The sequence below is a fragment of the Myxine glutinosa genome, chromosome 13 (genome assembly GCF_964187855.1).
Source record: "Myxine glutinosa chromosome 13, kmMyxGlut1.1, whole genome shotgun sequence".
NCBI lineage: Eukaryota > Metazoa > Chordata > Myxini > Myxiniformes > Myxinidae > Myxine > Myxine glutinosa.
Window position 1 is genome coordinate 97,526,829 of NC_136273.1, and position 26,361 is coordinate 97,553,189.

A 26,361-nucleotide genomic window follows, 5' to 3' on the forward strand; every position below is an offset into this window, starting at 1 on the left:
TCAGATTCGGCAACGGTTGCTAGAGTGAGATGTGCATGGAAGAAGTTTCGGGAACTGAGTGGCATGCTGATGATGAGGGGAGTGTCGTTGAAGCTGAAGGGAAAGGTGTATGCTGCATGTGTGAGAAGTGTTATGATTTATGGGAGCGAGACATAGGTAATGAACGTAGAGCAGCAACGAAGGTTGGAAAGGGTGGAAATGCGAATGGTTCGACGGATGTGCGGAGTATCGTTGAGAGAGAGGAAGACAAATGATGAATTGCGAAAGATGATGGGAATAGAGCCTGTGATTGATGCTGTGAAGAGGAACAGGTTGAGATGGTTTGGTCATGTGTTGAGGAAGGATGAAAGTGACTGGTTGAGAAGAGTGATGGAAATGAATGCAGAAGGAAGTAGAGGACGGGGAAGACCGAGAAAGACTTGGCTAAAGATGGTGGAAGAAGAAATGCGGGCAAGGGGGTTAACAAGGAGAGATGCAGAAAATAGGGCAAAATGGAGAAGATTGTCATGGGGACCGCAAGGCTAACCCCCGCTCTAGTAGGGGAAATGGCCTTTAAAATGCATGTTGTTGTTGTTGTTGTCTGTCCACTCAACTCCCTCCTTGCTGCTGAAAGTATTATATAATTAATCTCCGAGGGTCTTCACGGTTTGGTTCAATGTCGATTACGAGTCTGACAGACAGCTGGGCCTGGTTTCAGGCAAAGAGTAACACCCACTCCGTACATGAGCGGCAGGAAGAGTCATGTTATTATCCTCTCTGGGGTATATAGATTACAGTAGATCTAGGCTCATGCCTCAAAAACGTCAGGGGTGTGTTCCATTACCGAGTTTCTTGTAGAGCACTTGCCAAGCGGCTTAAGCATTCAAGCAAGCACTCCATTAGAAACCGCCAACTAGCAGCTTGGTAACTAAACACACCCCTTGTTTCTTGCTTTTCAGGTTAGTGTTATTTCAGGCAAAGAAAAAAAGCATGACCTCACGGCTCAGCTTACATTCTCTATTCTGTCTCATTAACCTTGTGCCATGTCTGTCCCGTGTTCCCATGTGAATGAATACGATTAGCTAGTTGGGAAAACTATACATTTAAGTTGGCATGTATCCAAGTAATGGAAAAGGTGGGTGTGGTGGGTAGGGGGGAACTACGAAGTGGAATAGCACAAAATTTGTAGAAGATTGATGAAATGCTATAATGAAACCTTCAAACAAAAATTTAGATGCATTGTAGTTTACATAAGTGGCTGACAGGATGGCCTATGCTGTCTAGTCTGGGTTCGAATCCCGACAGGCAGGGTGATCCCTTGGATGGATGTTAAACCGGGAGTCCCGTCTGCCAGCATGGGTTGGTGGACGTTAAAGATCCCATGGTGTCCTTCGCAAAGAGTCGGCGAGTATCACCGGCACCATGGCCAAATTCGAAATTCCTGCCCTAACCAGGCGAATGTCAGGCCTGGCCAGGCCGGTTCGTGAAAGTCTTGGGCCAAGCTTCCCCCGGCAAATCCCACAAGGTAGGATAATAGTGGCCGTTAAAGAACGACACAAACGTAGTTTTACATAAGTGTTGGTGTAATGCATCTGCACAAGTTGGTGAAAGGACTGATTGTGTTTTACTTTTTGGGAATGAGGTCCTTTTTAAGCAACAAAGCAAAACATAATTAATGGGATGTTTAACTACATGTTGAAAATGAAATCTGGGAAGCTCTCTCTCTTGTTCAGGCACATAACCCTGATAGCTACCCGTGGTGGCCAATTATTTGCTTCGTGCAGTCAATGTTCATTCCCAGTTTGCACATAGTGTCTGCCAAGCATTTCAGGTGACGGCTGGCACAAAATGGCCGACTCTTTGAAAGGCACTATCAGATCTTAAGTGCCCACAAGCTCATTCTAGCAGATGGATGGGTATGATCGCTGAAATTTGGTGAAAAAACCTGATAGATTGAATTAATGTGTGGCTGATATAGTACAGGAATGATGGGGCAAATTGATTCATCCTGTGTCAACGTTTCTTCCTTGTACAGTATATATTTTCTTCCTTATATAGTATATCTTTGTACGGAAGAGCTGACTTACTGTATATTCAGGGAGTGTGTTCCACAAAATAATCCCATGGGAATTTTGTGAAAAAAGCAAGCCACTGGTCTAGATGTCTTAAGGTTACCTGATAGCACAAGAACAAAAAAGGGTTCGCGGTTTGGGAATCTGCTTTGTTTTTGTTTTTTAATACTCGTACAAATACAAATATTCACAACTGACAACAAAGCAAATGTCATACTCAATAATTTTTGTTAATTATTATTTGGAGTCCCCTTAAGACATCTAGACAAATGCTTTGTTTTCATCAGATAGTTCTCGTGGGACTTCACATGCTGCCTGACTAGTTAGTTAGTTCACCTAGTTGCACACTCATTGATGCAACGCCCATCCCGCGAAGCACCATGGTGACAATTAACAGTTGGATTGAAAATTTAACTTCGCTGAGACAACTCAATTGCAAGTGCCCTATTTCTGAGCTGTTGATCTGGCAGGAGAGCTGGCCAATTTCCAGATTCCTGCCCAAACTAATTGTGGTGATCAATGCCGGTCAGCTTATAATCGTGGCTTCCGAGACATTCAGTTCATCAAGGGGCTGGGAACCCACAAGGATTGGGGCTAAATTTAACGATTGCAACATTGTCCTTCATTCAAACTTAACCTGTAGAAATGACCCGGAATTACAAACAATCACACACAAACAAACGCACACAGACGCAGCCTGGCCTGGCGGCTTGCTGGGTTTCTCCGACTTCGTCATGCTGGGAGCATGGGCCTGGGATTTGGCAACTCCCTTTATGCCATGGTATGCCTGCGGGGAACCGAGCTCCGTGAAATCCTGTAACATGCAGAATGCAACAGCTTTGTGGGCCGCTTTGATGGGGGGGAAGGGTAGGTGCCCGTGGCTTGATGGGTTTTGCCGCGCACAGAGAGGGGGCCTGAGATTTGGCGGACCCGAGTGGAAGGGGAGCCTGAGATTTGGCGGACTCGAGTGGAAGGAGGTCCTGAGATTTGGCGGACCCGAGTGGAAGGGGAGCCTGAGATTTGGTGGACCCAAGCGTGAGGGGGTCTTGAGATTTGGCGGACCTGATTGGGAGAGGGCCTGTGATTTGGTGGACCCGAATGGGAGGAGGGGCTTGTGATTTGGCAGACCTGAGTGGGAGGGGGGCCTGCCATTTGGTGGTGGACCTGAGTGGGAGGGGGGCTGCGATTTAGCGGACCTGAGTGGGAGGGGGGGGGCTGAGATTTTGTGCACCTGAATGTGAGGGAGGCCTGAGAAAAAGGAAGATCGGTGGCGGTGTTGCACTCATGCATGCGCACACGCACACGCACACACACACATGTGCATGTGTCGTGATTTGCTCGTACACATGCACGATTATGGTTTATACATGTTTGTCTTTGGTTTTGCTTTGCCATGTTTTGCATTGTTTTATGTGACGTCTTAAGCTGTGTATTGTATGCACACACAGTATTTTTATACGTTATACATATTGTGCTCATGTTGTATTGTATACACACATGTTATGTGTGACATGTTGTACAGTGGTATGTTGTGTAAACCTTCACATATTGCACAAATTTTGCGTGCGCGTGCGCGCACATGGGCACATGCACACACATATGCATGCATGCACGCACACACGCTAACGGCGGTGGATACTTTGAAACCTTGTAGATCTCCATTTCATCTACTGAGTCCCACCCACATGTGGGGATAGCAGGCGAAAACGACTTGCATGCACGCACACACACACACACACACACACACAAACACACACAAACTCACACGAAGTTGGATACATCACCTGGGAGGGCTCTGCTCCAGCTTCTGAAACCCAAATTTGGAGAAAACAAACAATGACACACACAAACAGTTGCACACATAAATAAACACGAGACACTCGTACACACGGGTGAGATGTGCTAACGCACATGTCCGGAGACTGGCGCGGACATGTCCATAGAGGCGCAGGCACGTCCCGAGAGAGACGCTGACACGTCCATAAAGAGACGCTGACACGTCCATAAAGAGACGCTGACACGTCCATAAAGAGACACGGACACGTCCGTAAAGAGACCCAGAGACAGACATGACAGAGAGACAGACACAGACAAACATACATGATAGTTTAACTTGACCACTATGCATGTGTGTGCTTTGTAGTCTCATGGCTGGTTCAGCTGGTTTTTGGGGAAACGAAAAAACGAAGCTCATCTTCCTGATGATACGTACAAGTCGGTGAGATACCAGATAATCTATCATTCATATGACAATATTCATGCCTCACCACCTTTTGACTTTTAGAGCCATTTACATGTTATGTATGCAGTGTAGTGTGGTTGAGGATGTTGGGAGTAAAGTTGAAGAAAACATAGAAAATGGAAGGGGGACATAAATGAAAGGGACTTGTGGTAGGACAGACGATGGGCTGGCAGGATTGTTCAGAATTTATGTCACTCACCTCAGCTGTGTAGTCCGGGTTTGAATCTCAACCGAGCTATAAACTGTCATCCTGGTGTTTCGCATACAGGGCAATGCATTAACGTTTGTGCTATCCAATGGAAGGACATCAAGCCGGAGGACCTTTCTGCTAACACTTGTCATCGGTGGATGTTAAGATTCCACGATGTGCTTTGCAAAGAGTACGCGAGTTATCGCCTGCACCTTGGCCAAATTCCAAATCTCTGCCACCTCTATTTGAATGTCAGACCTGCACAGCCGGTTTGTGAATGATCCCCTGTCAACCACACAAGAAAGTAGGAATAATTTTGACTGTTAAAGAAGTAGAAGTAGGACGGTTGGAAAATTGGAGGAAATGGAGATGTGAATTATTGTGGAAGAGATACATTGAAAGAGATGGGGGGGGGGGGGGGGGATTGCATGGAGCATATGCTGGGGCTCGGCCTGGTGTGGGGTGGTAGAAGGGAGGGGAGGTAAGGTGAGATCAGTTCAGTTCAGTTTGAACATGCACCAATATTGTCTTCAATTCACATCAGGTATCCCGTTTATATTAACGAAATAGTGCCCGTTTGCCACGTCAACGCTTCATTGCGTCATCATCCATTAATTTATATTCACCTTTATCTTTCGGCAACATTTCCATCATTTTTACTTTGGATTTTTGCTTCTCACTATTGGTTGTTTTTCAATAAGCTACAGCAATAAGCATGCACATTATCGATTACGCGCATACATTGTGTTTAGATTGTTTTTGACAAAGAACTTGGACGCTGGGTGAACCGAGATGAACCTGCCGAGGACGAGGTAAGGGGGTGCTGTGGAGATGTGGAAGCCCAATTAATGTTCGTTGTTCTTTATTGATTTGATTTGGAAGAATATTGATATCGTGCTTTGTAAAAGGTAATAAAAAGTCTCTAAAGGTGAACCCAAAGCTCAGACTACCTCGACACTAATCCATCCCTTGATACCTCACAAATTTCCCGCCTCTGGAACAAACTCCCTCACTCTCTTCCATCCCACTCCTCCCTCCAGGTCTTTAAAACAGCTGTTCTCCATCATCTCTTGTCTTCCCCCATCCAAAACCTTGATCTTTTCTACCCCCGTTAATCCACCCCAGATCCACTTTTTTGAAATTCCAACTTCTTTCCTGGAAGTCCTCGTGGTGTCCATGTGTTTTATACCTCTCCCACCCCCTTCCCCTCTCCCCCCCATTCCCATGCCTCCTTCCCCCAAGCCCTCTCCCTCCCACAGATCTCCCGATGTCCCTGTGCTCTGCTGTTGTACTTGTGTGCCTCCCTCTCTCTCCCCATCTCGTCTCCCGCTCCCTTTATTGTATGTTTTATATGTCCGTTTGTTTTTATTTTTTTTGTGATTGATGTTAGCTCTTACATTAATGTTAGCACATACGGAGAACCTTCATAGCTCGATCTTGCATACAAAAAAAAAATACATATTTTTTTATATCTGTGATGTGTGTTTTTCGGATTTATAAAGAAGGTAATTTTGCAATTAAAAGTCGAAATCTTCTTCATGATTATTCATGACGTCAAACCATGAAGTCGACCACTACTTCCGTATTGTTCACAAGTTACATCGTGGTGCGATTTAACTCAAACGGCGATTCATTTTCAACTTTCTCCAGATATACTGGGTCGATGCATTATTGATGGTTGTGGTAATACTAACCTAGATGGCTTCATGCTACACCAATGGCCAAAATATCCGAGGGTTGCCTGAAATTGGACGAGGTTTGTCCGAAATACCCGTGTGGATCGGGCCAACAAAATGTTCGTTTTTGTGCTCGGAACATTTTACAGAGCACTGTTATGAAACAACAGAGATGGTTATGGATCTTGTGGTTATCCACCACGATTGAGAGAGGATGCCATCCCCATGATTAGACGGAAGGAACAACCGTCGCTCAAAACTTTAATACCATCCAACATCACTTCCCCTCCGCAATCCCCCATCAACCGTCCCCCTAGAATGACGACCCCACACCCCTCCCCCCTCCATCATCCCTCCACAGTTTCCCATCAACCATCACCCCCACAATACCCACCACCATCTCACTTCCCACCCCCACTCCCCCTCCTCCCCCCACCCTCCCCCCCCCCCCCCCACTCTGCAATCCCCCATCAACCGTCACCCTTGCTAGCAATGACCACGCCATGCCTCCCCTCCTCCATCCCCCCCCCCCATAGGTCACCTCCACTGGGGCAGGACATTAACACAATACAGCACGACACTGGGTGGCGTCCGTGTGTTCCTGGGTGGTGTCTGTGCTGTATATCTTGCCGTGTCCTTGCTGTGTTTGATGTGTCGTGTCCGTGCTGTGTCGTGCCTTATTTCTTCTGGAGTAATAAAACTGATGTATCAATTTATACAAAAGTCCTGATAAACCGTCAATTGAACAGAGAAATAAAACGCACCAATCTGGAGTGAACATGAGACGGGCGTTTTCATCTGCACTACCAACACTGCCATCTTCACTGACAATATGTTAGTCTGAATCACTGACCCAAGGCTCGAAACAATCCGGCTCCCTAATTCCCGAAAGCGTTTCCATCACTAATTTTGTCTCCAACGGTTTTTTCACAATCCCATTGATCAGTTTCAACATATCGAGAACCTTCATAGTTGCTAATTATGGTGGAATCCAAGCTCGACATGCTATGTAACACCGCCATTTGAATCAAGGTGAGGTCATCATGTGACATCACTGGCAAAATCGAAAATCGACACTATGGCTTTTTTCAACATGATGTGATTGGCAAAAAAACAATCAATTTTTCCCCTTCAAATTAGACCGTGATTGATGATTTTCAATGGTTTTCCCAAAAAAAAATTAGGCGTTTGGTTTCCCTTCAAATAAATAAAAAAACAAGCAAAGTCTTGACTTGTAACAATTATTTATTGTACACCGCTCCTTTCCGATGCCATCTCCAGGTGCTGCATAACGTCATTGCCGGGCTCGGCAATGATGCTGAAAGGGAGTACTCAGTTTTCACTCTGGTTGTTTGTTTGTTTTCTTGTTTTCTTGTTTTCTTGTTTTCTTGTTTGTTTGTTTGTTTGTCCGGCCGATATCTCAGCCATCATTTGAGCGAGGAAGCTGAAATTTGGGCACAATAGTGAGTAAGTACATTGTCAAAAACTGTATCTTTTGTTTTTTGATTAATCAATTAATTGATTAGTTACTTAATTATTAAGGATTAATTAAGGACTTATATGTTTCCTTTCACTTCTGGGCATTATCTCAGGCATCTTTTGAGTTAGGAAGCTGATATTTGGACATGCCAATGACCAAGTGATTTGGCTGAAAAGGCTATTTTTGATTTATTGATTAATGAATTAATCGATAAATTATTTAATTATTCGATTAATGACTTGTTTAATTCATTTTTTTAAAGTTACAGATTCGGATGAAATGGTGGTGGTTTATGTATTATATTAGCCAATTGATGAATTGTTTAATTATTCTTATTTATTTATTTTCATTATTAGTCATTTATTTATTTTCTTTCTCATCTGGGCAATATCTCAGGCACCTTTTGAGCTCGGAAGCTAATATTCGGACATGACAATGATCAAGGGATTTGGCTGTGAAGGGTATTTTTTATTTATTGTTTAATCAATTAATCGATAATTATTTCATTATTTGATTAATGACTTAATTTTTTTTTAAGTTACAGATTTGGGTGAAATGGTGGTGGTTTTCTTGTTTGCCAATTGATTGATTAGCGTTGATTAGATGAATTGATTAGCAATTTAATTTTTCTATGATTTACACAGGTTCACTATGTTTTTTCATTCAAAATTTTTGGAGATTAGCAAAACTATACATTTTTGGAATATTCAGGGCATGAGGAATCCAAAAATTAATGTTGGCATTTGCGTAGACACCTTTGCGAAAATGACTCTCAGGGCAGTGATGAAGATCTGTAAAAGCATATTCCTGAATGGTATAGACCTCGTAGATCCTGTGTATAGGACTTATAGTTCAATCTGATACTAACAAGGCTGCTTTCTTGCTTTATAAACCCATACCTACAGTGCATTCAGAAAGTAATCAGACCCCTTCACTTTTTTCACATTTTGTTATGTTGCAGCCTTATGCTGAAATCGTTTAAATTCATTTTTCCCCTCCAATCTACACTCAATACCCCATAATGACAAAGAGAAAACAGGATTTTAGAAAGTTTTGCAAATTTATTTAAAATAAAAAACTGAAATATCACATTGACATAAGTATTCAGACCCTTTGCTATGACACTTGAAATTTAGCTCGGGTGCCTCCCATTTCTCTTGATCATCTTTGAGATGATTCTACACCTTGATTGGAGTCCACCTGTGGTAAATTCAATTGATTGGACATGATTTGGACAGGCACACACCTGTCTATATAAGGTCTCACAGCTGACTGCATATCAGAGCAAAAACCAAGCCAGGAGGCCGAAGGAACTGCCTGCAGAGCTCAGAGACAGGATTGTGTCGAGGCACAGATTTGGGGAAGCCTACAAAAAAAGATTCTGCTGCATTGAAGGTTCCCACGAGCACAGTGGCCTCCATAATTCTTAAATGGAGGAAGTTTGGAACAACCAGGACTCTTCCTAGAGCTGCCGCCCGGCCAAACTGCGCAATCGGGGGAGAAGGGCCTTGGTAAGAGAAGTGACCAAGAACCCGATGGTCACTCTGGCTGAGCTCCAGAGATCCTGTGTGGAGATGGAAGAAACTTCCAGAAGGACAACCATCACTGCAACAATCCACCGATCTGGGCTTTAGGGCAGAGTGGCCAGACGGAAGCCTCTCCTCAGTGAAAGGCAAATGAAAGCCCACAGAATCTTGTTTCTCATAGTCTGAGAGTCCTTTAGGTGCTTTTTTTGCAAACTCCAAGCGGGCTTTCATGTGTCTTTTGAGCTAGTAAGCTGCTATTTGAACATGACAGTGACCAAGTGATGTGGCCATAAAGGATATTTTTGATTTACTGATTAATCAATTAATCGATTAATTATTTATTGATTAATATATTAGTTATTTACATTTTTTTATTAATGACTTATTTAATTAAATTTCTAAAAGTTACATCTTCGGATGAAGCACGAGTGGTTTAGTTATGTTATTAGCCAATTTATTAAGAAAATATTTTATGATAATCTTTTATTTTATGATATCAATATTGATCTTAATTATGCAATTAATCAATCAATTATTGTACACCTCTCGCTCCCAATACAGTCTCTATGAGCTGCACGGCGGTATTGCCGGGGCGCCAGAGGCCCCCCTGCAATGACACGCTGGAGGATATTTAATTATTTGGCATGGGGACGGTGTACTTTGAATGTATTTGTACTTGTTTACTCTCTTTTTTCGCCCCTTTTATTTAATTTTTAAAGAGCAAAGCACCACCACCTCCGCCCACCAGCCTACCATTCCCAGCACCGGCAGTGGCCTCGGATGTCCAGGATGGTGCACAAGGACCAGCGAATGGTCCAGAACTGGGTCCTCCCTCTGGTTTCAACAGGTTTTCACACAGAGCTGGTGAGAATTTTTCTTCTTCCATAATCCCTTTTTTATTCAGGAACGTGTAATAAACTGCTGTGAAGTGCCATTGGTATCAAAGGAAATGGAATGTAAAGGTACACCACCATGTATTGAATATGAATGACTACAAAATCTATGCCATCAGAGCAGGCAAATAGTCAATCAAAATTATAGCAGTGATAATACGTACGAGAAGCATGTGCCATTTGGTTTGCTGGTTTTGCACCTTTTTGGCACCACCATTTAAGTCTAACATCGACCAGATCCATCTCCCTCCCACTCTTCACCCTCTTCACCCCTCACACCCTCTTTACCCCTTTCACCCTCTTTACCCCTTTCACCCTCTTTACCCCTTTCACCCTCTTCAACCCTTTCACCCTCTTTCTTTCTCCTTCCACATTATCTCTGTCTCCCTCTTTCTCTCCTCATCATAGTTGATATGAAAACCTTCCTTTAATCCAACAACCTCATCTCAGATTATCAATTCGGATTAAGACCAGATCACTCCACCTGGGACAATGGGACATGCTGCTTCGCCTCTCCCAACAATGGATAGAGGCCCTCAATGTTGGTCATGAGATCAGCCCCGTATCTCTGGACATATCTCATACTTTTTATACATTCTGACATCCTGGCTTTCTCTCCAAACTCTCTGCCTATGGCATCCAAGGCCCACTCCACACATGGCTTACAGACTTCATCGACTCTCACAGCAAACGTGCTGCACTCAACGGAATTCCTTTCATCCCCTCTCCCTATCAAAGCTGAAGTGCCACAATGCAGTGTTCTGAGCCCAGTCCTTTTCCTCATCTTCATAAATTATCTCACTGACTCTGACAAATCCTCTTTATCTATTTGCTGATGACTCCACGCTTTGCAGTGACATACCTCATCCTTCAGACAGGCCTCTCTTCCTTCTCTTCAGACCTTGACAAATTCTCAGGCTGGCCAAACATTTGGAATATGTTTTTCTAATCCTGACAAATCTCTCTCTCTCTCTCTCTCTCTCTCTCTCTCTCTCTCTCTCTCTCTCTCTCTCTCTCTCTCCGCCGCTCTCTCTCTCTCTCTCTCTCTCTCTCTCTCTCTCTCTCTCTCGCCGTCTCTCTCTCTCTCTCTCGCCGTCTCTCTCTCTCTCTCTCTCACCGTCTCTCTCTCTCTCTCTCTCACCGTCTCTCTCTCTCTCTCGCCGTCTCTCTCTCTCTCGCCGTCTCTCTCTCTCTCTCTCGCCGTCTCTCTCTCTCTCGCCGTCTCTCTCTCTCTCGCCGTCTCTCTCTCTCTCGCCGTCTCTCTCTCTCTCGCCGTCTCTCTCTCTCTCTCTCGCCGTCTCTCTCTCTCTCTTTCTCGCCGTCTCTCTCTCTCTCTCTCTCGCCGTCTCTCTCTCTCTCGCCGTCTCTCTCTCTCTCTCGCCGCCTCTCTCTCTCTCGCCGTCTCTCTCTCTCTCGCCATCTCTCTCTCTCGCCGTCTCTCTCTCTCTCTCTCGCCGTCTCTCTCTCTCTCTCGCGCCCCCTTCTGGATGGTTGTGAGTCGTGCGTGGGTGTGGTAATCATGGCGGCTGTGGGTGTTGAGCTGTGAGTACGGTGCTGTGTTGGTGGTCTTTCCTATCCTCCTTTCACTCCATTTGTGTCCTTGTACGAGTTTGTGAAGTTTTCTCCGTGTTTCCCTTCTGCTCTTGAGACAAGAGAGGGAGAGAGAGACAGCACGGTAACGGTTAGCCACCTGTATTAATTTATAACGTGGGTTGGTTATATCGTGCCGATTATTTATTTATTTATTTACTTATTTAACTAATTTTGATTTGTTTGGTTAGTTTATTGCATTGTTACTGTTTAGTTTGTTTAGTTTATTGCCGATAAATGGCTAATAGGAATAGTCAAAGGACTGCTGATCGTGTTAGTGATGAGGTGTTATCGCGTAAGCACGGGCTGTGCCTTGTTCCGCCGGAAGACGTGCAAATGGACGATGTTCTACTTGCAATCGGGGATTTGATCGGGGTAAATAACATTCGTGCTGCGTCTCGAATGAACCACAAAGTGGTGGTTTTCGTGTCACAAGTTAGCCTTGCAGACATCGTGGTGCAAAACGGGTTAACGTTGTGGAATGACCAATTTGTCCCGGTATCGTCCATGGACACGCCGGCGGTTAAAGTTATTTTAAGTAACGTTCCGCCCTTTCTGAGGAATGAAGAAATCCTACGTAAATTAGGGGAGCATGGGACTGTCGTCTCACGAATTATCACGGTCCCCCTGCGAACCAGGAACAGAAGGCTGAAGCATGTAGAGTCGTTTAGACGTTTTTGTTTCGTCGTACTAAAGGATGAGGCAAAACAGCTGAACATATCTATAAATTTTAAAATAGGAGATCATGATTACCGTATCTTTGCAGCTACTGAGACCTTGATTTGCTATACATGTGGGGCATACGGACACACTCGGCAGTATTGTCCTGATGTGAGGAAGAGTTATGCCACAGCAGCTGGGGCAGCTCCCCCTCCCCCTGTAAATGACTTGAACGACCCTGTAGATGAGCCAGGTGTCGAAAAAAGGTCAACACCGGAATACGAGGGTGCGGGTGACAGTGGTGCTGGTAGAGAAGCCCATACGGTAGTGGAGCAACCATATGTGGAGGAGAGGCTGCAACCTCAAGAACAAAGGGACTTCGAGGAGGTGAAGCTGATGGAGACCGAGTCGAGGAGAAACTTGAAACGCTCTCTTGCGAGCGATGAGAATGGAGGAAAAGGAAACAAAATGGTTCTCGTGCAGGCAGATGGTAATACAGACCAACCTGATGACCATGAGCAAAATGGTAATGCAATAGGTAGAGATGGGAATCTGCCCATTTCACAGGATGAAGAGAATCGAAGCATTACCGAGCGTGTCACCGTGTGTGATGGTGGACACCCTGCACCATGCGACGAGCAGTTAAGGACCCTCATCTCAACGGAAGATGATGAGAAAGAGATTGATAAGTCGATGGCAGACAACAACGATGGGGTAGTTGGTGCCATGCAGACGCAACAAAAATACCATGGTGACAATGACACAGATGAGGTGCCAGTGCCTGACACACCACTGGGTGAGAGTGGGGTCGAGGCTGATGAAGGATGCAGTCTTGCTGCCCTGAGTGAGTCTCAGAAGGAGCAGGTGAGGCAAGCAGAGGTGACAAAAGGGAAGGTCATTGATTTCTTAAACGAAACGTTTAGACAACGTCATGTTGTAATTAGAGATCATTTCCCTGATGTTCAAGCTTTCATTAAGGTTTCGAAACCTCTTTTACAGAAAAATGACCCCATGCTCTCGGAGCCTCAATTTCAACGTCTTCGTAAAGCAGTAACAAAGGCGAATAAGGAATTGCAGGCGGACGGTGAGCTACCACCTTAGAATGACAATGCGAGAAATACATATTGCCTCCCTGAACATCAATGGGGGATGTGCCCCCTTACGAAAAATTCAAGCAATCCAGGCAATGGAGAGGGTAAAAGCAGATGTCATTCTATTGCAAGAGACCCATGCCACAAACAATTTGGCAGCTGAATGGTGTAAACTCTTTAAAGGGCAATGGTGGCTGAGTGGGGTTTCCACACCCAAGGCGGGTGTTGCCATCGCCTTAAGTCCCAGGCTTCCCACTCAGAGTGTTATTTATAGGGAGGTCCATAAGGCACATTTGATAGCGGTGGAGTTCTACTGCAATACACAAAAGCTTATTATAGTAAATGTGTATGCACCAAGTGAACCTATAGAAAGAAGAACATTCTTTTCCACATTGCGGGACTTTGTAGAGGGGCTGGATCCAGCTGCTCTCACCTGTATCGCAGGGGACTTTAACTGTACAATTGATCCTTCAGTTGACAGGAATGGACATGAACCCCACGGCGCTTCTGCAAAGGTGTTAGCGAGCCTCATCAAGAACTATTGTTTTGAGGATGTGTGGAGGTTGCAGCATCCAACTTCACGGGCCTACACATGGTGCAGATGTCATGATGGCGTCATATCAAGGGCAAGGCTGGACAGGATCTATATCAATAAGCCAATGCTGAATGTGGTGTCCACTACCCAAATACTCCCAACAGGGTTTTCAGATCATAATTTAGTGGCAATGTCCTTTAAATTACCCCTGACATCAGGAGGTAGCGCGTACTGGTCACTCAATACTCGGTTGTTAAGTGATAAGAAATTTGAAGATGCCTTCCAAACAGTGTGGGGGGAAATCCGGTCCTCTAAGCTTGAGCATGCCAACCTTCGCATATGGTGGGACCTTGCAAAGTGTCAAGTTAAAACGTTTTGTCAACAGTATAGTCTGTTTACTACTAAAATGCAAAGTCTCTCAGTTGACTCATTAAAGGCCGAAATTGCAGAATTGGAACAGAATCGTAATGGGGCTGGGAAAGATTTGGGATATGATCAGTTACTATGGACAAAAAGGTCGTTACTGACCGAAATGGTGAGGCAGCGGGCAATGGGTACCTTGGTGCGTATGAGGATGAGTTACTTGACTTTGGATATGCCAAATAAGGACTTCTTTAGTTTGGAGAACTCTGTCAAAAAAGCACAACAGATTCACGGGCTACGTGCTGCTAATGGGTCAATAGTGACCTCCCAACAGGAGATTAAGTCTGTTTTGAAGGGTTTTTATACAAACTTGTACTCCCCCCAGAGCATAAGTAATGAGATCTTGCAGGAGCTGACTACTGGGCTTCCAAGACTTGAGGAGGACCAGCAACGCACATTGAACATGTCAGTTTCGGCTGCTGAACTTGAAACTGCTATGCGGAGCTTGAAGGATGGTAAAGCCTCTGGGATTGATGGTTTGCCTGGAGAGTTCTATAAGACTTTTTGGAAACTTGTGGGACCTGACCTGCTTGAGGTATTTGATGAATGCCTTCATGTTGGAGAGCTTCCCCTGTCCTGCAGAAGAGCAGTCATGTGCCTGTTGCCAAAGGCTGGGGACACTCAACTAGTCGAGAACTGGCGGCCTGTCTCATTGCTGTGTGCCGATTACAAGCTTTTGTCAAAGGCTTTAGCAAACCGTTTGGGAACTGTGATCAGCTCTATTGTGCACCCTGACCAGACCTACTGTGTACCAGGAAGGTCAATTTATGACAATATTTTTTTGATAAGGGATATTATTTCTTGTAATAAGTACTTGCGTGCCAGTTTTGGGTTGTTGTTTCTTGACCAAACAAAGGCTTTTGATCGTGTTGATCATACATATTTGTTTTCTGTTCTGGAGCGGATGGGTTTTGGTGAACTTTCATTTCATATGTTAAGCTGTTATACACTAACACCTTCTGCATGATGAAAGTAAACAATAGTTTATGTCCCCCTTTTCCTTTCCGACGGGGTATCCGTCAAGGTTGTCCCCTTTCTGGACTTCTGTGTATAATTGCCCTTGAACCACTCTAGCATCCATCAGGCAGCGAATAACTCAGGATGTGGGAGCCGTTTTTAGTTCAAGATTTGTGGTCACAGCTTATGCTGATGATGTATGTGTTCTGATTAAAGGCCCAAGTAGTGTTGCTGCGGTGCAGCGTTGCCTTAAAGACTACTCTGCGGCCTCTTCTGCCAAAGTAAATTGGGGCAAGAGTGTAGCCTTATGGTGCGGTTCAGATAACCTTTCTTTAACACTGCCACCGTCACTCCCACATAATTTAGAGTGGAAAACAGATGGGGTCAAATATCTTGGTGTCTATCTTGGCAACCAGGAAGTAGAAATGAAGAACTGGGAAGGAATGATTGAACAAATTACACACTGGTTGAAACGATGGGAAGGACTGCTGCGATCTCTTTCTTACAAAGGCCGCACTCTTGTTATAAATAACTTGATAGCAGCAAGATTATGGCATAAACTAATTGCCTTGCAGCCACCCAAGGAGTTGATACCAGCCATCCAGCGGGTCTTGGTCAATTTCTTTTGGAATGGATACCACTGGCTTCGGCCGCAAATACTGTACCATCCTCGGAAGGAGGGTGGACATGGAATTGTGGATGTGTCCACCCGGCTTATGGCTTTTCGCCTACAGTCTGTGCAACGTCTGTTGTATGCTGAAGAGCTGCCCTGGCGCTCATTTGCGTTTTGCTTGTTGCAACAAGCGGGAGGCCTGTGTTATGATAGGCACTTGTTCCTGGTGAACCTTGACCGTGTCAGCTTAGTTTCAATCCCAATTTTTTATCAGGGTTTGCTGAGAGTTTGGAAAGGTTTTGGGGTTCATCGTTGCCTTGAGGCTTATAATTGCCAGATGTTTATCCAAGAGCCTATTTTCTATAACGGTTTTTTTCCATGCATTCCTCATAGTCCGACTTTGATTAGGAAATTTACTCAAGGAGGAATTGGCAAAGTTTGTGACCTGAGGGATACATCTGGGACAAAATGGATGTCTGCTGGCAGGGTGGCGGCCATTCTTGGTTTAAGATCCGTGCGTATTGTCAGCCAAATTATACGCATCGTCAAGAGGAAGTTTAAGGAGTTAAATATTGGCTGGGAAGGTATAAACAATGTCGAGGATTTTCGGCTGTCTTTCCCTGAAATTAAGGTGCTCCCAGCTCTCCAGTCAAATGGTGAACTTGTATCTCCTTTTCATTTGGTAAAAAAGGCGGGTATTCACAAGCTCCTTCGAGAAAACCAAGCATCACCCTTCTCCGGAGTGGCGCGAGTGGCCTTGTGGTCAGAAAGGTTAGGGCCAGGGTCTCCTGCCACGCCACTGTGGCCTAATATGTACAAACTACCTATTTACGGGTTCCTCGCAGATATCCAGTGGAGACTAGCACATTGGGCTCTCCCTACGAACACCTTTGTTCATCACCTTGACAGCTCAGTGCCAGTAGCATGCCCCTTCTGTGTCCAGGAGGAGGATCTCTTTCATGCCTATGTGAAATGCGAAAGACTAATACCTCTTTTCTTGATTCTCACACACCTTTTTGAGCAGTTGTCTTTTCCTTTTACTTCACACTTTTATTTTTGGTGTATCTTTCAGACCCTCCTGCAAGGACTCTGGTGTTCTCCTAAACTTCTTAGTTGCTGTAGCAAAATATTCAATATATAAATCAAGGAAAATTAAAATTGATAATGGGCATGGGTTTGATGTTGTTCCTATGTTTAAAGGGCTGGTGTCTGCAAGAATAAGGTTAGAGTTTGATTATTATGTGGCGAATGAAAATGTCAAACTCTTTGAGTGCAAATGGTGTATTAATGAAGCATTATGTGTTGTAAATGAATCGAATTTGTACTTTTCTTTTTAACATTAAGAACTGTTTTTGTTTTTATTTTTCTCTCCTGTAAAAATGTAACTTGACCTGGTGTATTTTTTGTGAAATAAATGGTGTTGCAAATTCAAATTCTCTCTCTCTCTCTCTCTCTCTCTCTCTCTCTCTCTCTCTGTCTCTGTCTCTGTCTCTGTCTCTGTCTCTCTCTCTCTCTCGCCGTCTCTCTCTCTCTCTCTCGCCGTCTCTCTCTCTCTCTCTCGCCGTCTCTCTCTCTCTCTCGCCATCTCTCTCTCTCTCTCGCCGTCTCTCTCTCTCTCTCGCCGTCTCTCTCTCTCTCTCGCCGTCTCTCTCTCTCTCTCGCCGTCTCTCTCTCTCTCTCGCCGTCTCTCTCTCTCTCTCTCGCCGTCTCTCTCTCTCTCTCTCGCCGTCTCTCTCTCTCTCTCGCCGTCTCTCTCTCTCTCTCTCGCCGTCTCTCTCTCTCTCTCTCGCCATCTCTCTCTCTCTCTCGCCGTCTCTCTCTCTCTCTCGCCGTCTCTCTCTCTCTCTCGCCGTCTCTCTCTCTCTCTCGCCGTCTCTCTCTCTCTCTCGCCGTCTCTCTCTCTCTCTCGCCGTCTCTCTCTCTCTCTCTCTCGCCGTCTCTCTCTCTCTCTCGCCGTCTCTCTCTCTCTCTCGCCGTCTCTCTCTCTCTCTCTCGCCGTCTCTCTCTCTCTCTCGCCGTCTCTCTCTCTCTCTCGCCGTCTCTCTCTCTCTCTCTCGCCGTCTCTCTCTCTCTCTCGCCGTCTCTCTCTCTCTCTCGCCGTCTCTCTCTCTCTCTCGCCGTCTCTCTCTCTCTCTCTCGCCGTCTCTCTCTCTCTTTCGCCGTCTCTCTCTCTCTCTCTCGCCGTCTCTCTCTCTCTCTCGCCGTCTCTCTCTCTCTCTCGCCGTCTCTCTCTCTCTCTCGCCGTCTCTCTCTCTCTCTCGCCGTCTCTCTCTCTCTCTCGCCGTCTCTCTCTCTCTCTCTCGCCGTCTCTCTCTCTCTCTCGCCGTCTCTCCCTCTCTCTCTCGTCGTCTCTCTCTCTCTCTCGCCGTCTCTCTCTCTCTCTCGCCGTCTCTCTCTCTCTCTCGCCGTCTCTCTCTCTCTCTCGCCGTCTCTCTCTCTCTCTCTCGCCGTCTCTCTCTCTCGCCGTCTCTCTCTCTCTCTCTCTCGCCGTCTCTCTCTCTCTCTCTCGCCGTCTCTCTCTCTCTCTCGCCATCTCTCTCTCTCTCTCTCTCTCTCTCTCTCTCTCTCTCTCTCGCCGTCTCTCTCTCTCTCTCGCCGTGTCTCTCTGTCTCTCTATTTCTCCTCCGTGTGTCTCTAACTCATACAGGATTTAACTCAAAGTATTCTTTTATCTTGCTGGTTGATTCATGCAGCAGAAAACACCACCTCTGGACTGATTCCCCACTTTAAAATTTTCATGCTATTGATTATGTTGCGTAAAGCAAGTGCCCAAACCAAAACAATTGATTGGAATCAAACTGGCGCCGGTGTCATCAGATAAACCCTCACACAACTGTGTCAAACCGGCTGAAAAGTTTATTTTAATTTCGATGGAATTTCAATTTTATAGTTTATCTTTATAATCAACATTTCACTGAGTAAATGTTAAGGAACTGTAAAGACGTCTTTTGGATGCAACGTTATGTTTTCACCTTGTACGTAGGTCCACGTGGACGCTACGTGGACATAATGAATGCCGGACGTTCAAACCAGGCAAATGCGCCCAGCTTGCCTCCCCCAAGCAGCATGTTTCCTCCCCTCGTCTCCAATCCAATCTCCAACTCCAGCAATCTATTTGTGCCTTCAGCACCAGGTGTGTTTTGTTGTTCTTTCGCAAATACTCCATTCAAACAAAGCTTGTTGAAATGGTCACGGTTGCACGTTTGAATTACAATCTAATGCAGTTTAATGAGTTTTTTTTTTGTATACTGAATCGAGGCTCGTGAAAGAGCTGACATTTACTTCACAAACAAATCAACCAGACAAACAAAATATATAAAAAGAGGGAGGGGAAGACAAGAGAAGGGGAAGCACACAAACACTTGAGAGCACACAACATTTAAGAGTAGGGAGATGTGTGGGAGGGAGAGGGCTTGGGGGGAGGAGGCGTGGGAAGGGGGGGGGGGGGGTGGGAGAAGTATAAAACACAAGGACACCAATGACTTCCAGGACAGAAGTTGGTATTTCAAAAAAATATGCGTTGTTGCATAGTATGCGTTGTTGTATCACACAATTGCTTGATGAGTGTCATTATGAACATACAAACATCTGTCAAATTAAGGCACATTTTGTAATATATCACACAAAACACAACTGCTAACAGGTGAGGGAAGTTTCTGTAACTTTGCCCTTCCAGAACCCTACCTTCACCAGTTGTCACGTTTATCCTGGGAAAAGGTGACTGTAATGGTGTTGCTTATTATCTCCAAGCTTTTTGATAAGATTGGGGAGGATATTGTAATTGGCTCTGTCTCTGTCACACGGTGTGGACCCCGGTTTAGAATAGGTACACCGTATCCCTGCGCATCGTAAGAGGCGACCAAGGGTTGCCGTCAGGAAGGGCATCCGGCCATAAAAAAAACTGCCTCAAACAGGGAACCATGATTGTCATGGGGCCCGCAAGGCTAACCCCCGCTCTAGCGGGGGAAAATGGCCTTAAAACGATCATTCATTCATTCTGTCCGTCACGCTCTCTCCTCCTAAACGGTTGTGCAGAAATTTACCAAAATTGGTAGTTATGATCACCACAATGGAAGGTGCAAGAGTAGTATTATTTTGGCTCCGCCCTTTTGTTGGGGTCAAAAGGTGAAATACCAAAAAATGCAAATACGACGCATTTTAAAACTTTTTTCATGAAGCTTTGTATGTGCAATCGACATTGCAGGACGCATGAAATATGTATCATTAAATATGTAACGAGTTCGTCCGCTAGGTGGTGGCGACTTGGGGCCATGGGGTGAAATGGAAAAAACAAATAATTTTTTTAAACTGTTTTGTTTTTTTTGGCCAGTTTCGTTTAATTACAAAGTAGACATGGACGGGTATTGCGTTTTGGGATGCTTTCTAGTTACCCCGTGCACGTGAAGCGAAAAGCGGTGTTAAGCAAATGGTTCATGTCTGTCCGTCTTATCAGTTTATGAAGGAAGAATAACTTATTGATACCGAATGTTATATTCTGTACATGAATCGGAATTGTGGTATATTCCCTTCATTTAATGTCAGCTGCATGTCATTCCTTCATGTCACTGTTATTCGCTGTACATGTTTATGTCATTGAACTGTAATGCTACACCCAAGTCATGAGACGGTCATCTTTTCTATTGACACCATGTTATTTTACATCCACTGCATTGTTTTTTGTTTTTCAATCTTCTCAAACCATCTTTACCTCCGCCACCGAAGGTCGATGGAGGTTGTTTTCACCCCTGACTTTTTTGTGAATAAGATATCTCAAAAAGTTGTGGACGGGTTTAAGTGATTCTTCACCATTGGGAGATGGGGCCAAAAACGATACATATCACGATATCTCAAAAAGTTATGGACGGATGTGGACGAATCTTGGTGGACAGGTTGTGTGTATGACGAGGACTAATCGATTCGATTTTGGGGAAGATCTGAATCTGGATTTGGATACGAGAATTATTTAATTTCTAAGTGATTCTTCACCATTGAGTGATTGGGCTAAAAGCAATACATAGCACGATATCTCAAAAAGTTATGGACGAGTTATGACTAAACTTGGTGGACGAGTTGGTTTGGTGACAAGAACAAGGCGATTAGATTTTGGTTCAGGTCCGAATCCAGATCCGGCCTATCAGTGGGATGCAAAACATAAACTGTTGAGCCTGGCGGAGATATGCTCTCTACCGAGTGCCCTTCTAGTTTTGCATGTTTTTACATTTTTGGTTTCCTCATTTCGTGCTCCCATAGTCCATTTGCTCGTGATACTTTGATCCTTTGATCAAAACAAATCTACTTTTTTCAAAAGATGGCCATTGGCTTCCAAATAAAAGCTTGTAGAAACGAGTAATGTTGCACATATTAATCATTTGGTGATTGAAATCATTACATATACAAGCAATTCCCCATCTAAACCGAAAATCATTTCTACCCCCATTAACCTTACCTATCCTGGTGTTGGCTTTATGGTCCAGGTGGTTAGCGTAAGATCGTAGAATCCTGAGTTTGAGCACCTAGCGTGCCGTTAAAATAACACCAGATGGGTGGATTCAGCCTGTCATCCTTCTGAGGTCGGCAAAATGAGTACCAGCTTACTGGGATGAGTGAGCCATTAGAGTGTCCTATGTGAGAGTGACGACCTGTCCAGGACTGTGTACCCTAGTCAAGCAAAAACTGCCTCAGCAGCCACATGTGTCTGACGACATGAAAGGCGTTGTTCTCCTTTTTTAACCCCACCTGACTCAACACTCTTACTTGCATGTTGCTGTGTTGCCTCCACCCCGCTCCTCTTTTCCTGGTCATTTATTCCCTTGTTGTTTCATTGCCCCACTGTCAGTTTGGCACCGTTTTACTCTCTGCCCTTACTGTTTCATTAGCCTATACATTTTGTATACATCTCTATAGAAGCCGACGCTGTTCCCTTTTGCACCCATAATAAGTCGTGGGGGTTACAGAGAAGAAAAAAAACCACCTTTAGAGGCCATTTTTCCCCGCAAGCAGGGGTTGGCCTTTTTCGGGAACTGTGGTTGTTGTTGTTTTTCGGTCCCCTTTTTGAAGCAATGTTTTACGGCCGGATGCCCTTCCTGACGCCAACCCTTTTTGCCGCCTTTAACGACAAGCAGGGAATTACCAGTGAACTGGTACTCAATTTGCCGACCTCGGAAGGATGACAGGCTGAGTCAACCCCCCTGGCGTTAATTCAGCGATTGACCGGGATTCGAACCCAGGATCCTAGGATCCTAAGCCGGCACCCTAGCCGCTAGCCCAACACCAGGGATAATGTATTGTATTGTATGAAATAATGTATTGTTTTTTTCATTGTATTTCTCGTTTGCTCACTTTTCTTTTAAATTATGACTCACCTTGTACCCTACCCATTGCAAATATAACTATACCGAAGTCATTGGCATACCATCGCAATTCCCCACGTCTCCCACCTAAACCAAACTTAAAACGTGGCGAAAAGTCCCATCACGAATGACCCAATATTGGTTCACGAGTTATCAAACAGAGTGACCACTATATTCGTCATGGGTGTGTGTCTGTCTGTCTGTCTGTCTGTCCGTCCCCAGCATAACTACCCCGATGGATGATATCATCCGATCTTGATGAAACTTGGGTGGGAGGTTGATATCATGATCTAGTTGTGTCCTGCCTGGAGTGGGCGTATTGCGCCCATTGTGGGCGGAGCCACGCCCGAAAAAGATGTCTTGTTAGGGGGTAATCGAGTTCAAGCTACATCTTCTCCGAGGGGTTTGGTGGAATCTGACAGGGGTTTCAGTATTTGGTTAGGCGAATGTCATGTGTCCAGCCACACGGAGCTCGATTTTTCATTTTCGCCCCAAGGTCAAGGTCACAAGGTCACGAAATTTAGAAAAGTCGATTTTTGATGGTTTTATTACATTGTTCGCTTCCTGATAGGGTGAAATGTCGTACATGATCCTATATTATCACATACATCATGAAATACAAGTTTTCCAACAAATTTCAGAATCTTCGACCTTTGACCTTTGAAGGTCACAAAGGTCAAAGTTTCAAAGTTGTCGGAATCGAACCGAATTTTCGGTATTGTGTAGCTAACTAACCTCATAACTGATTATATATTATTTTCTATCTCATTTCAAGGTCAGTAACCTTCGTTTTGACATTTCCGGGACTGGCCTGTCCGGGCCTGTTTCAGTTATAGTCCGTCCTTTGTCATTGAATACCGCTCGCTCGTGAACCATCGTCGCCTCCTGACTTGTCATATTTTGAGTTTAAGATAAAAATTCCATTTTGACCCATGTGACCTTAAATCATCACTTCCTGGTGCATGAATCAGGGGTCATATCCAAACCATCATTACATATTTCATGCGTGTCCCCCAATGTTGCCGGCATATACAAGGTTTTATTTTTTTATTGTTCTTTTTTATTTTACATGCGCTAAGGCTCGCAGTAGAGCTGACACATATACACACACACACACACACACGAACATAGGAACGAGACAAACACTTCATGCAGCCACTGAGCTTGGCGGCGGGGGGGGGGGGGGGGGGCAGTGCCGTCACGACCACTTTTCATTTTATTTTTCATTTTAAAATGAAGATTGCATGCCCGTAATTGCATTTTTGGTGTTTGACCTTTTGACCCCGCCCCAAGGGATGGGGCCGAAATAATACTACTACTTCACCTTCTTGCCATGTGGACCAGGTTTGGTGAATTTCTGCCCAATCATTTAGTTGGAGATCGCGTGACAGACAGGGGACAGACAGACGGAGCCGATTACGATATCCCCCCGTTTTTACATCATGAAGCCCCTTCAATACTTGGCTGTGTCCTTCTTTCCAAGAAGAAGAACCTTTATACCACCATGTTTAATTCTTAAGGGTTCTAAAGTGTAATTCTAGAGGGTTCTAAAGGGTGTTTCTAAAGCGTTCTAAAGGATAATTCTGAATGGTTCTAAAGGGTAATTATAATGGGTTCTGAAAGGTTCTAAAAGGTAATTCTAATGGGTTCTAAAGGGTAATTCTAATGGGTTCTAAAGGGTAATTCTGAAGGGTTCTAATGGGTTCTAAATGGTAATTCTGAAGGGTAATTCCAAAGGGTTCTAAATGGTAATTCTGAAGGATAATTTTAAAATGTAATTCTGAAGGGTAATTCTAAAGGGTTCTAAAGGGTAATTCTGAAGGGTAATTCTAAAGGGTTCTAAAGGGTAATTCTTAAGGGTTATTCTAAAGGGTTCTAAAGGGTAATTCTGAAGGGTAATTCGAAAGGGTTATAAAGGGTAATTCTTAAGGATAATTCTAAAATGTAATTCTGAAGGGTAATTATAAAGGGTTCTAAAGGGTAATCCTTAAGGATAATTCTAAAATGTAATTCTGAAGGGTAATTATAAAGGGTTCTAAAGGGTAATCCTTAAGGATAATTCTAAAATGTAATTCTGAAGGGTAATTATAAAGGGTTCTAAAGGGTAATCCTTAAGGATAATTCTAAAATGTAATTTGAAAGGGTTCTAAAGGGTAATTCTTAAGGATAATTCTAAAATGTAATTTGAAAGGGTTCTAAAGGGTAATTCTTAAGGATAATTCTAAAATGTAATTTGAAAGGGTTCTAAAGGGTAATCCTTAAGGATAATTCTAAAATGTAATTTGAAAGGGTTCTAAAGGGTAATTCTTAAGGATAATTCTAAAATGTAATTTGAAAGGGTTCTAAAGGGTAATTCTTAAGGATAATTCTAAAATGTAATTCTGAAGGGTAATTATAAAGGGTTCTAAAGGGTAATTCTTAAGGATAATTCTAAAATGTAATTCTGAAGGGTAATTATAAAGGGTTCTGAAGGGTAATTCTTAAGGATAATTCTAAAGGGTAATTCTTAAGGATAATTCTGAAGGGTAATTCTTAAGGATAATTCTAAAATGTAATTCTGAAGGGTAATTATAAAGGGTTCTAAAGGGTAATCCTTAAGGATAATTCTAAAATGTAATTTGAAAGGGTTCTAAAGGGTAATTCTTAAGGATAATTCTAAAATGTAATTTGAAAGGGTTCTAAAGGGTAATTCTTAAGGATAATTCTAAAATTTAATTTGAAAGGGTTCTAAAGGGTAATTCTTAAGGATAATTCTAAAATTTAATTCTGAAGGGTAATTATAAAGGGTTCTAAAGGGTAATCCTTAAGGATAATTCTAAAATGTAATTCTGAAGGGTAATTATAAAGGGTTCTAAAGGGTAATCCTTAAGGATAATTCTAAAATGTAATTCTGAAGGGTAATTATAAAGGGTTCTAAAGGGTAATCCTTAAGGATAATTCTAAAATGTAATTTGAAAGGGTTCTAAAGGGTAATTCTTAAGGATAATTCTAAAATGTAATTTGAAAGGGTTCTAAAGGGTAATTCTTAAGGATAATTCTAAAATGTAATTCTGAAGGGTAATTATAAAGGGTTCTAAAGGGTAATCCTTAAGGATAATTCTAAAATGTAATTTGAAAGGGTTCTAAAGGGTAATCCTTAAGGATAATTCTAAAATGTAATTTGAAGGGTAATTATAAAGGGTTCTAAAGGGTAATCCTTAAGGATAATTCTAAAATGTAATTATAAAGGGTTCTAAAGGGTAATTCTTAAGGATAATTCTAAAATGTAATTCTGAAGGGTAATTATAAAGGGTTCTAAAGGGTAATCCTTAAGGATAATTCTAAAATGTAATTTGAAAGGGTTCTAAAGGGTAATCCTTAAGGATAATTCTAAAATGTAATTTGAAGGGTAATTATAAAGGGTTCTAAAGGGTAATCCTTAAGGATAATTCTAAAATGTAATTATAAAGGGTTCTAAAGGGTAATTCTTAAGGATAATTCTAAAATTTAATTCTGAAGGGTAATTATAAAGGGTTCTAAAGGGTAATCCTTAAGGATAATTCTAAAATGTAATTCTGAAGGGTAATTATAAAGGGTTCTAAAGGGTAATCCTTAAGGATAATTCTAAAATGTAATTCTGAAGGGTAATTATAAAGGGTTCTAAAGGGTAATCCTTAAGGATAATTCTAAAATGTAATTATAAAGGGTTCTAAAGGGTAATTCTTAAGGATAATTCTAAAATGTAATTCTGAAGGGTAATTATAAAGGGTTCTAAAGGGTAATCCTTAAGGATAATTCTAAAATTTAATTTGAAAGGGTTCTAAAGGGTAATTCTTAAGGATAATTCTAAAATGTAATTCTGAAGGGTAATTATAAAGGGTTCTAAAGGGTAATCCTTAAGGATAATTCTAAAATTTAATTTGAAAGGGTTCTAAAGGGTAATTCTTAAGGATAATTCTAAAATGTAATTCTGAAGGGTAATTATAAAGGGTTCTAAAGGGTAATTCTTAAGGATAATTCTAAAATGTAATTTGAAAGGGTTCTAAAGGGTAATTCTTAAGGATAATTCTAAAATGTAATTCTGAAGGGTAATTATAAAGGGTTC

The 26,361-nt window shown here is 43.3% G+C and overlaps 1 protein-coding gene across 6 annotated transcripts in view; it reads left to right on the plus strand.

Annotated features, from left to right (window-relative positions):
• The window catches only part of LOC137415620 (uncharacterized), a 171,190-nt gene that overhangs the window by 132,509 nt on the left and 12,320 nt on the right, over positions 1 to 26,361 (plus strand). For 3 of the 6 annotated variants that reach the window (XM_078767782.1, XM_078767783.1, XM_078767784.1), the window contains 4 exons: positions 4,195 to 4,269; positions 5,236 to 5,295; positions 9,885 to 10,029; positions 18,911 to 19,060. In XM_078767782.1, coding sequence (XP_078623908.1) covers positions 4,195 to 4,269; positions 5,236 to 5,295; positions 9,885 to 10,029; positions 18,911 to 19,060 — 430 coding nt within the window. The remainder of the gene's footprint in view (positions 1 to 4,194; positions 4,270 to 5,235; positions 5,296 to 9,884; positions 10,030 to 18,910; positions 19,061 to 26,361) is intronic. The other 3 variants (XM_078767785.1, XM_078767786.1, XM_078767787.1) reach the window with 1 other exon arrangement.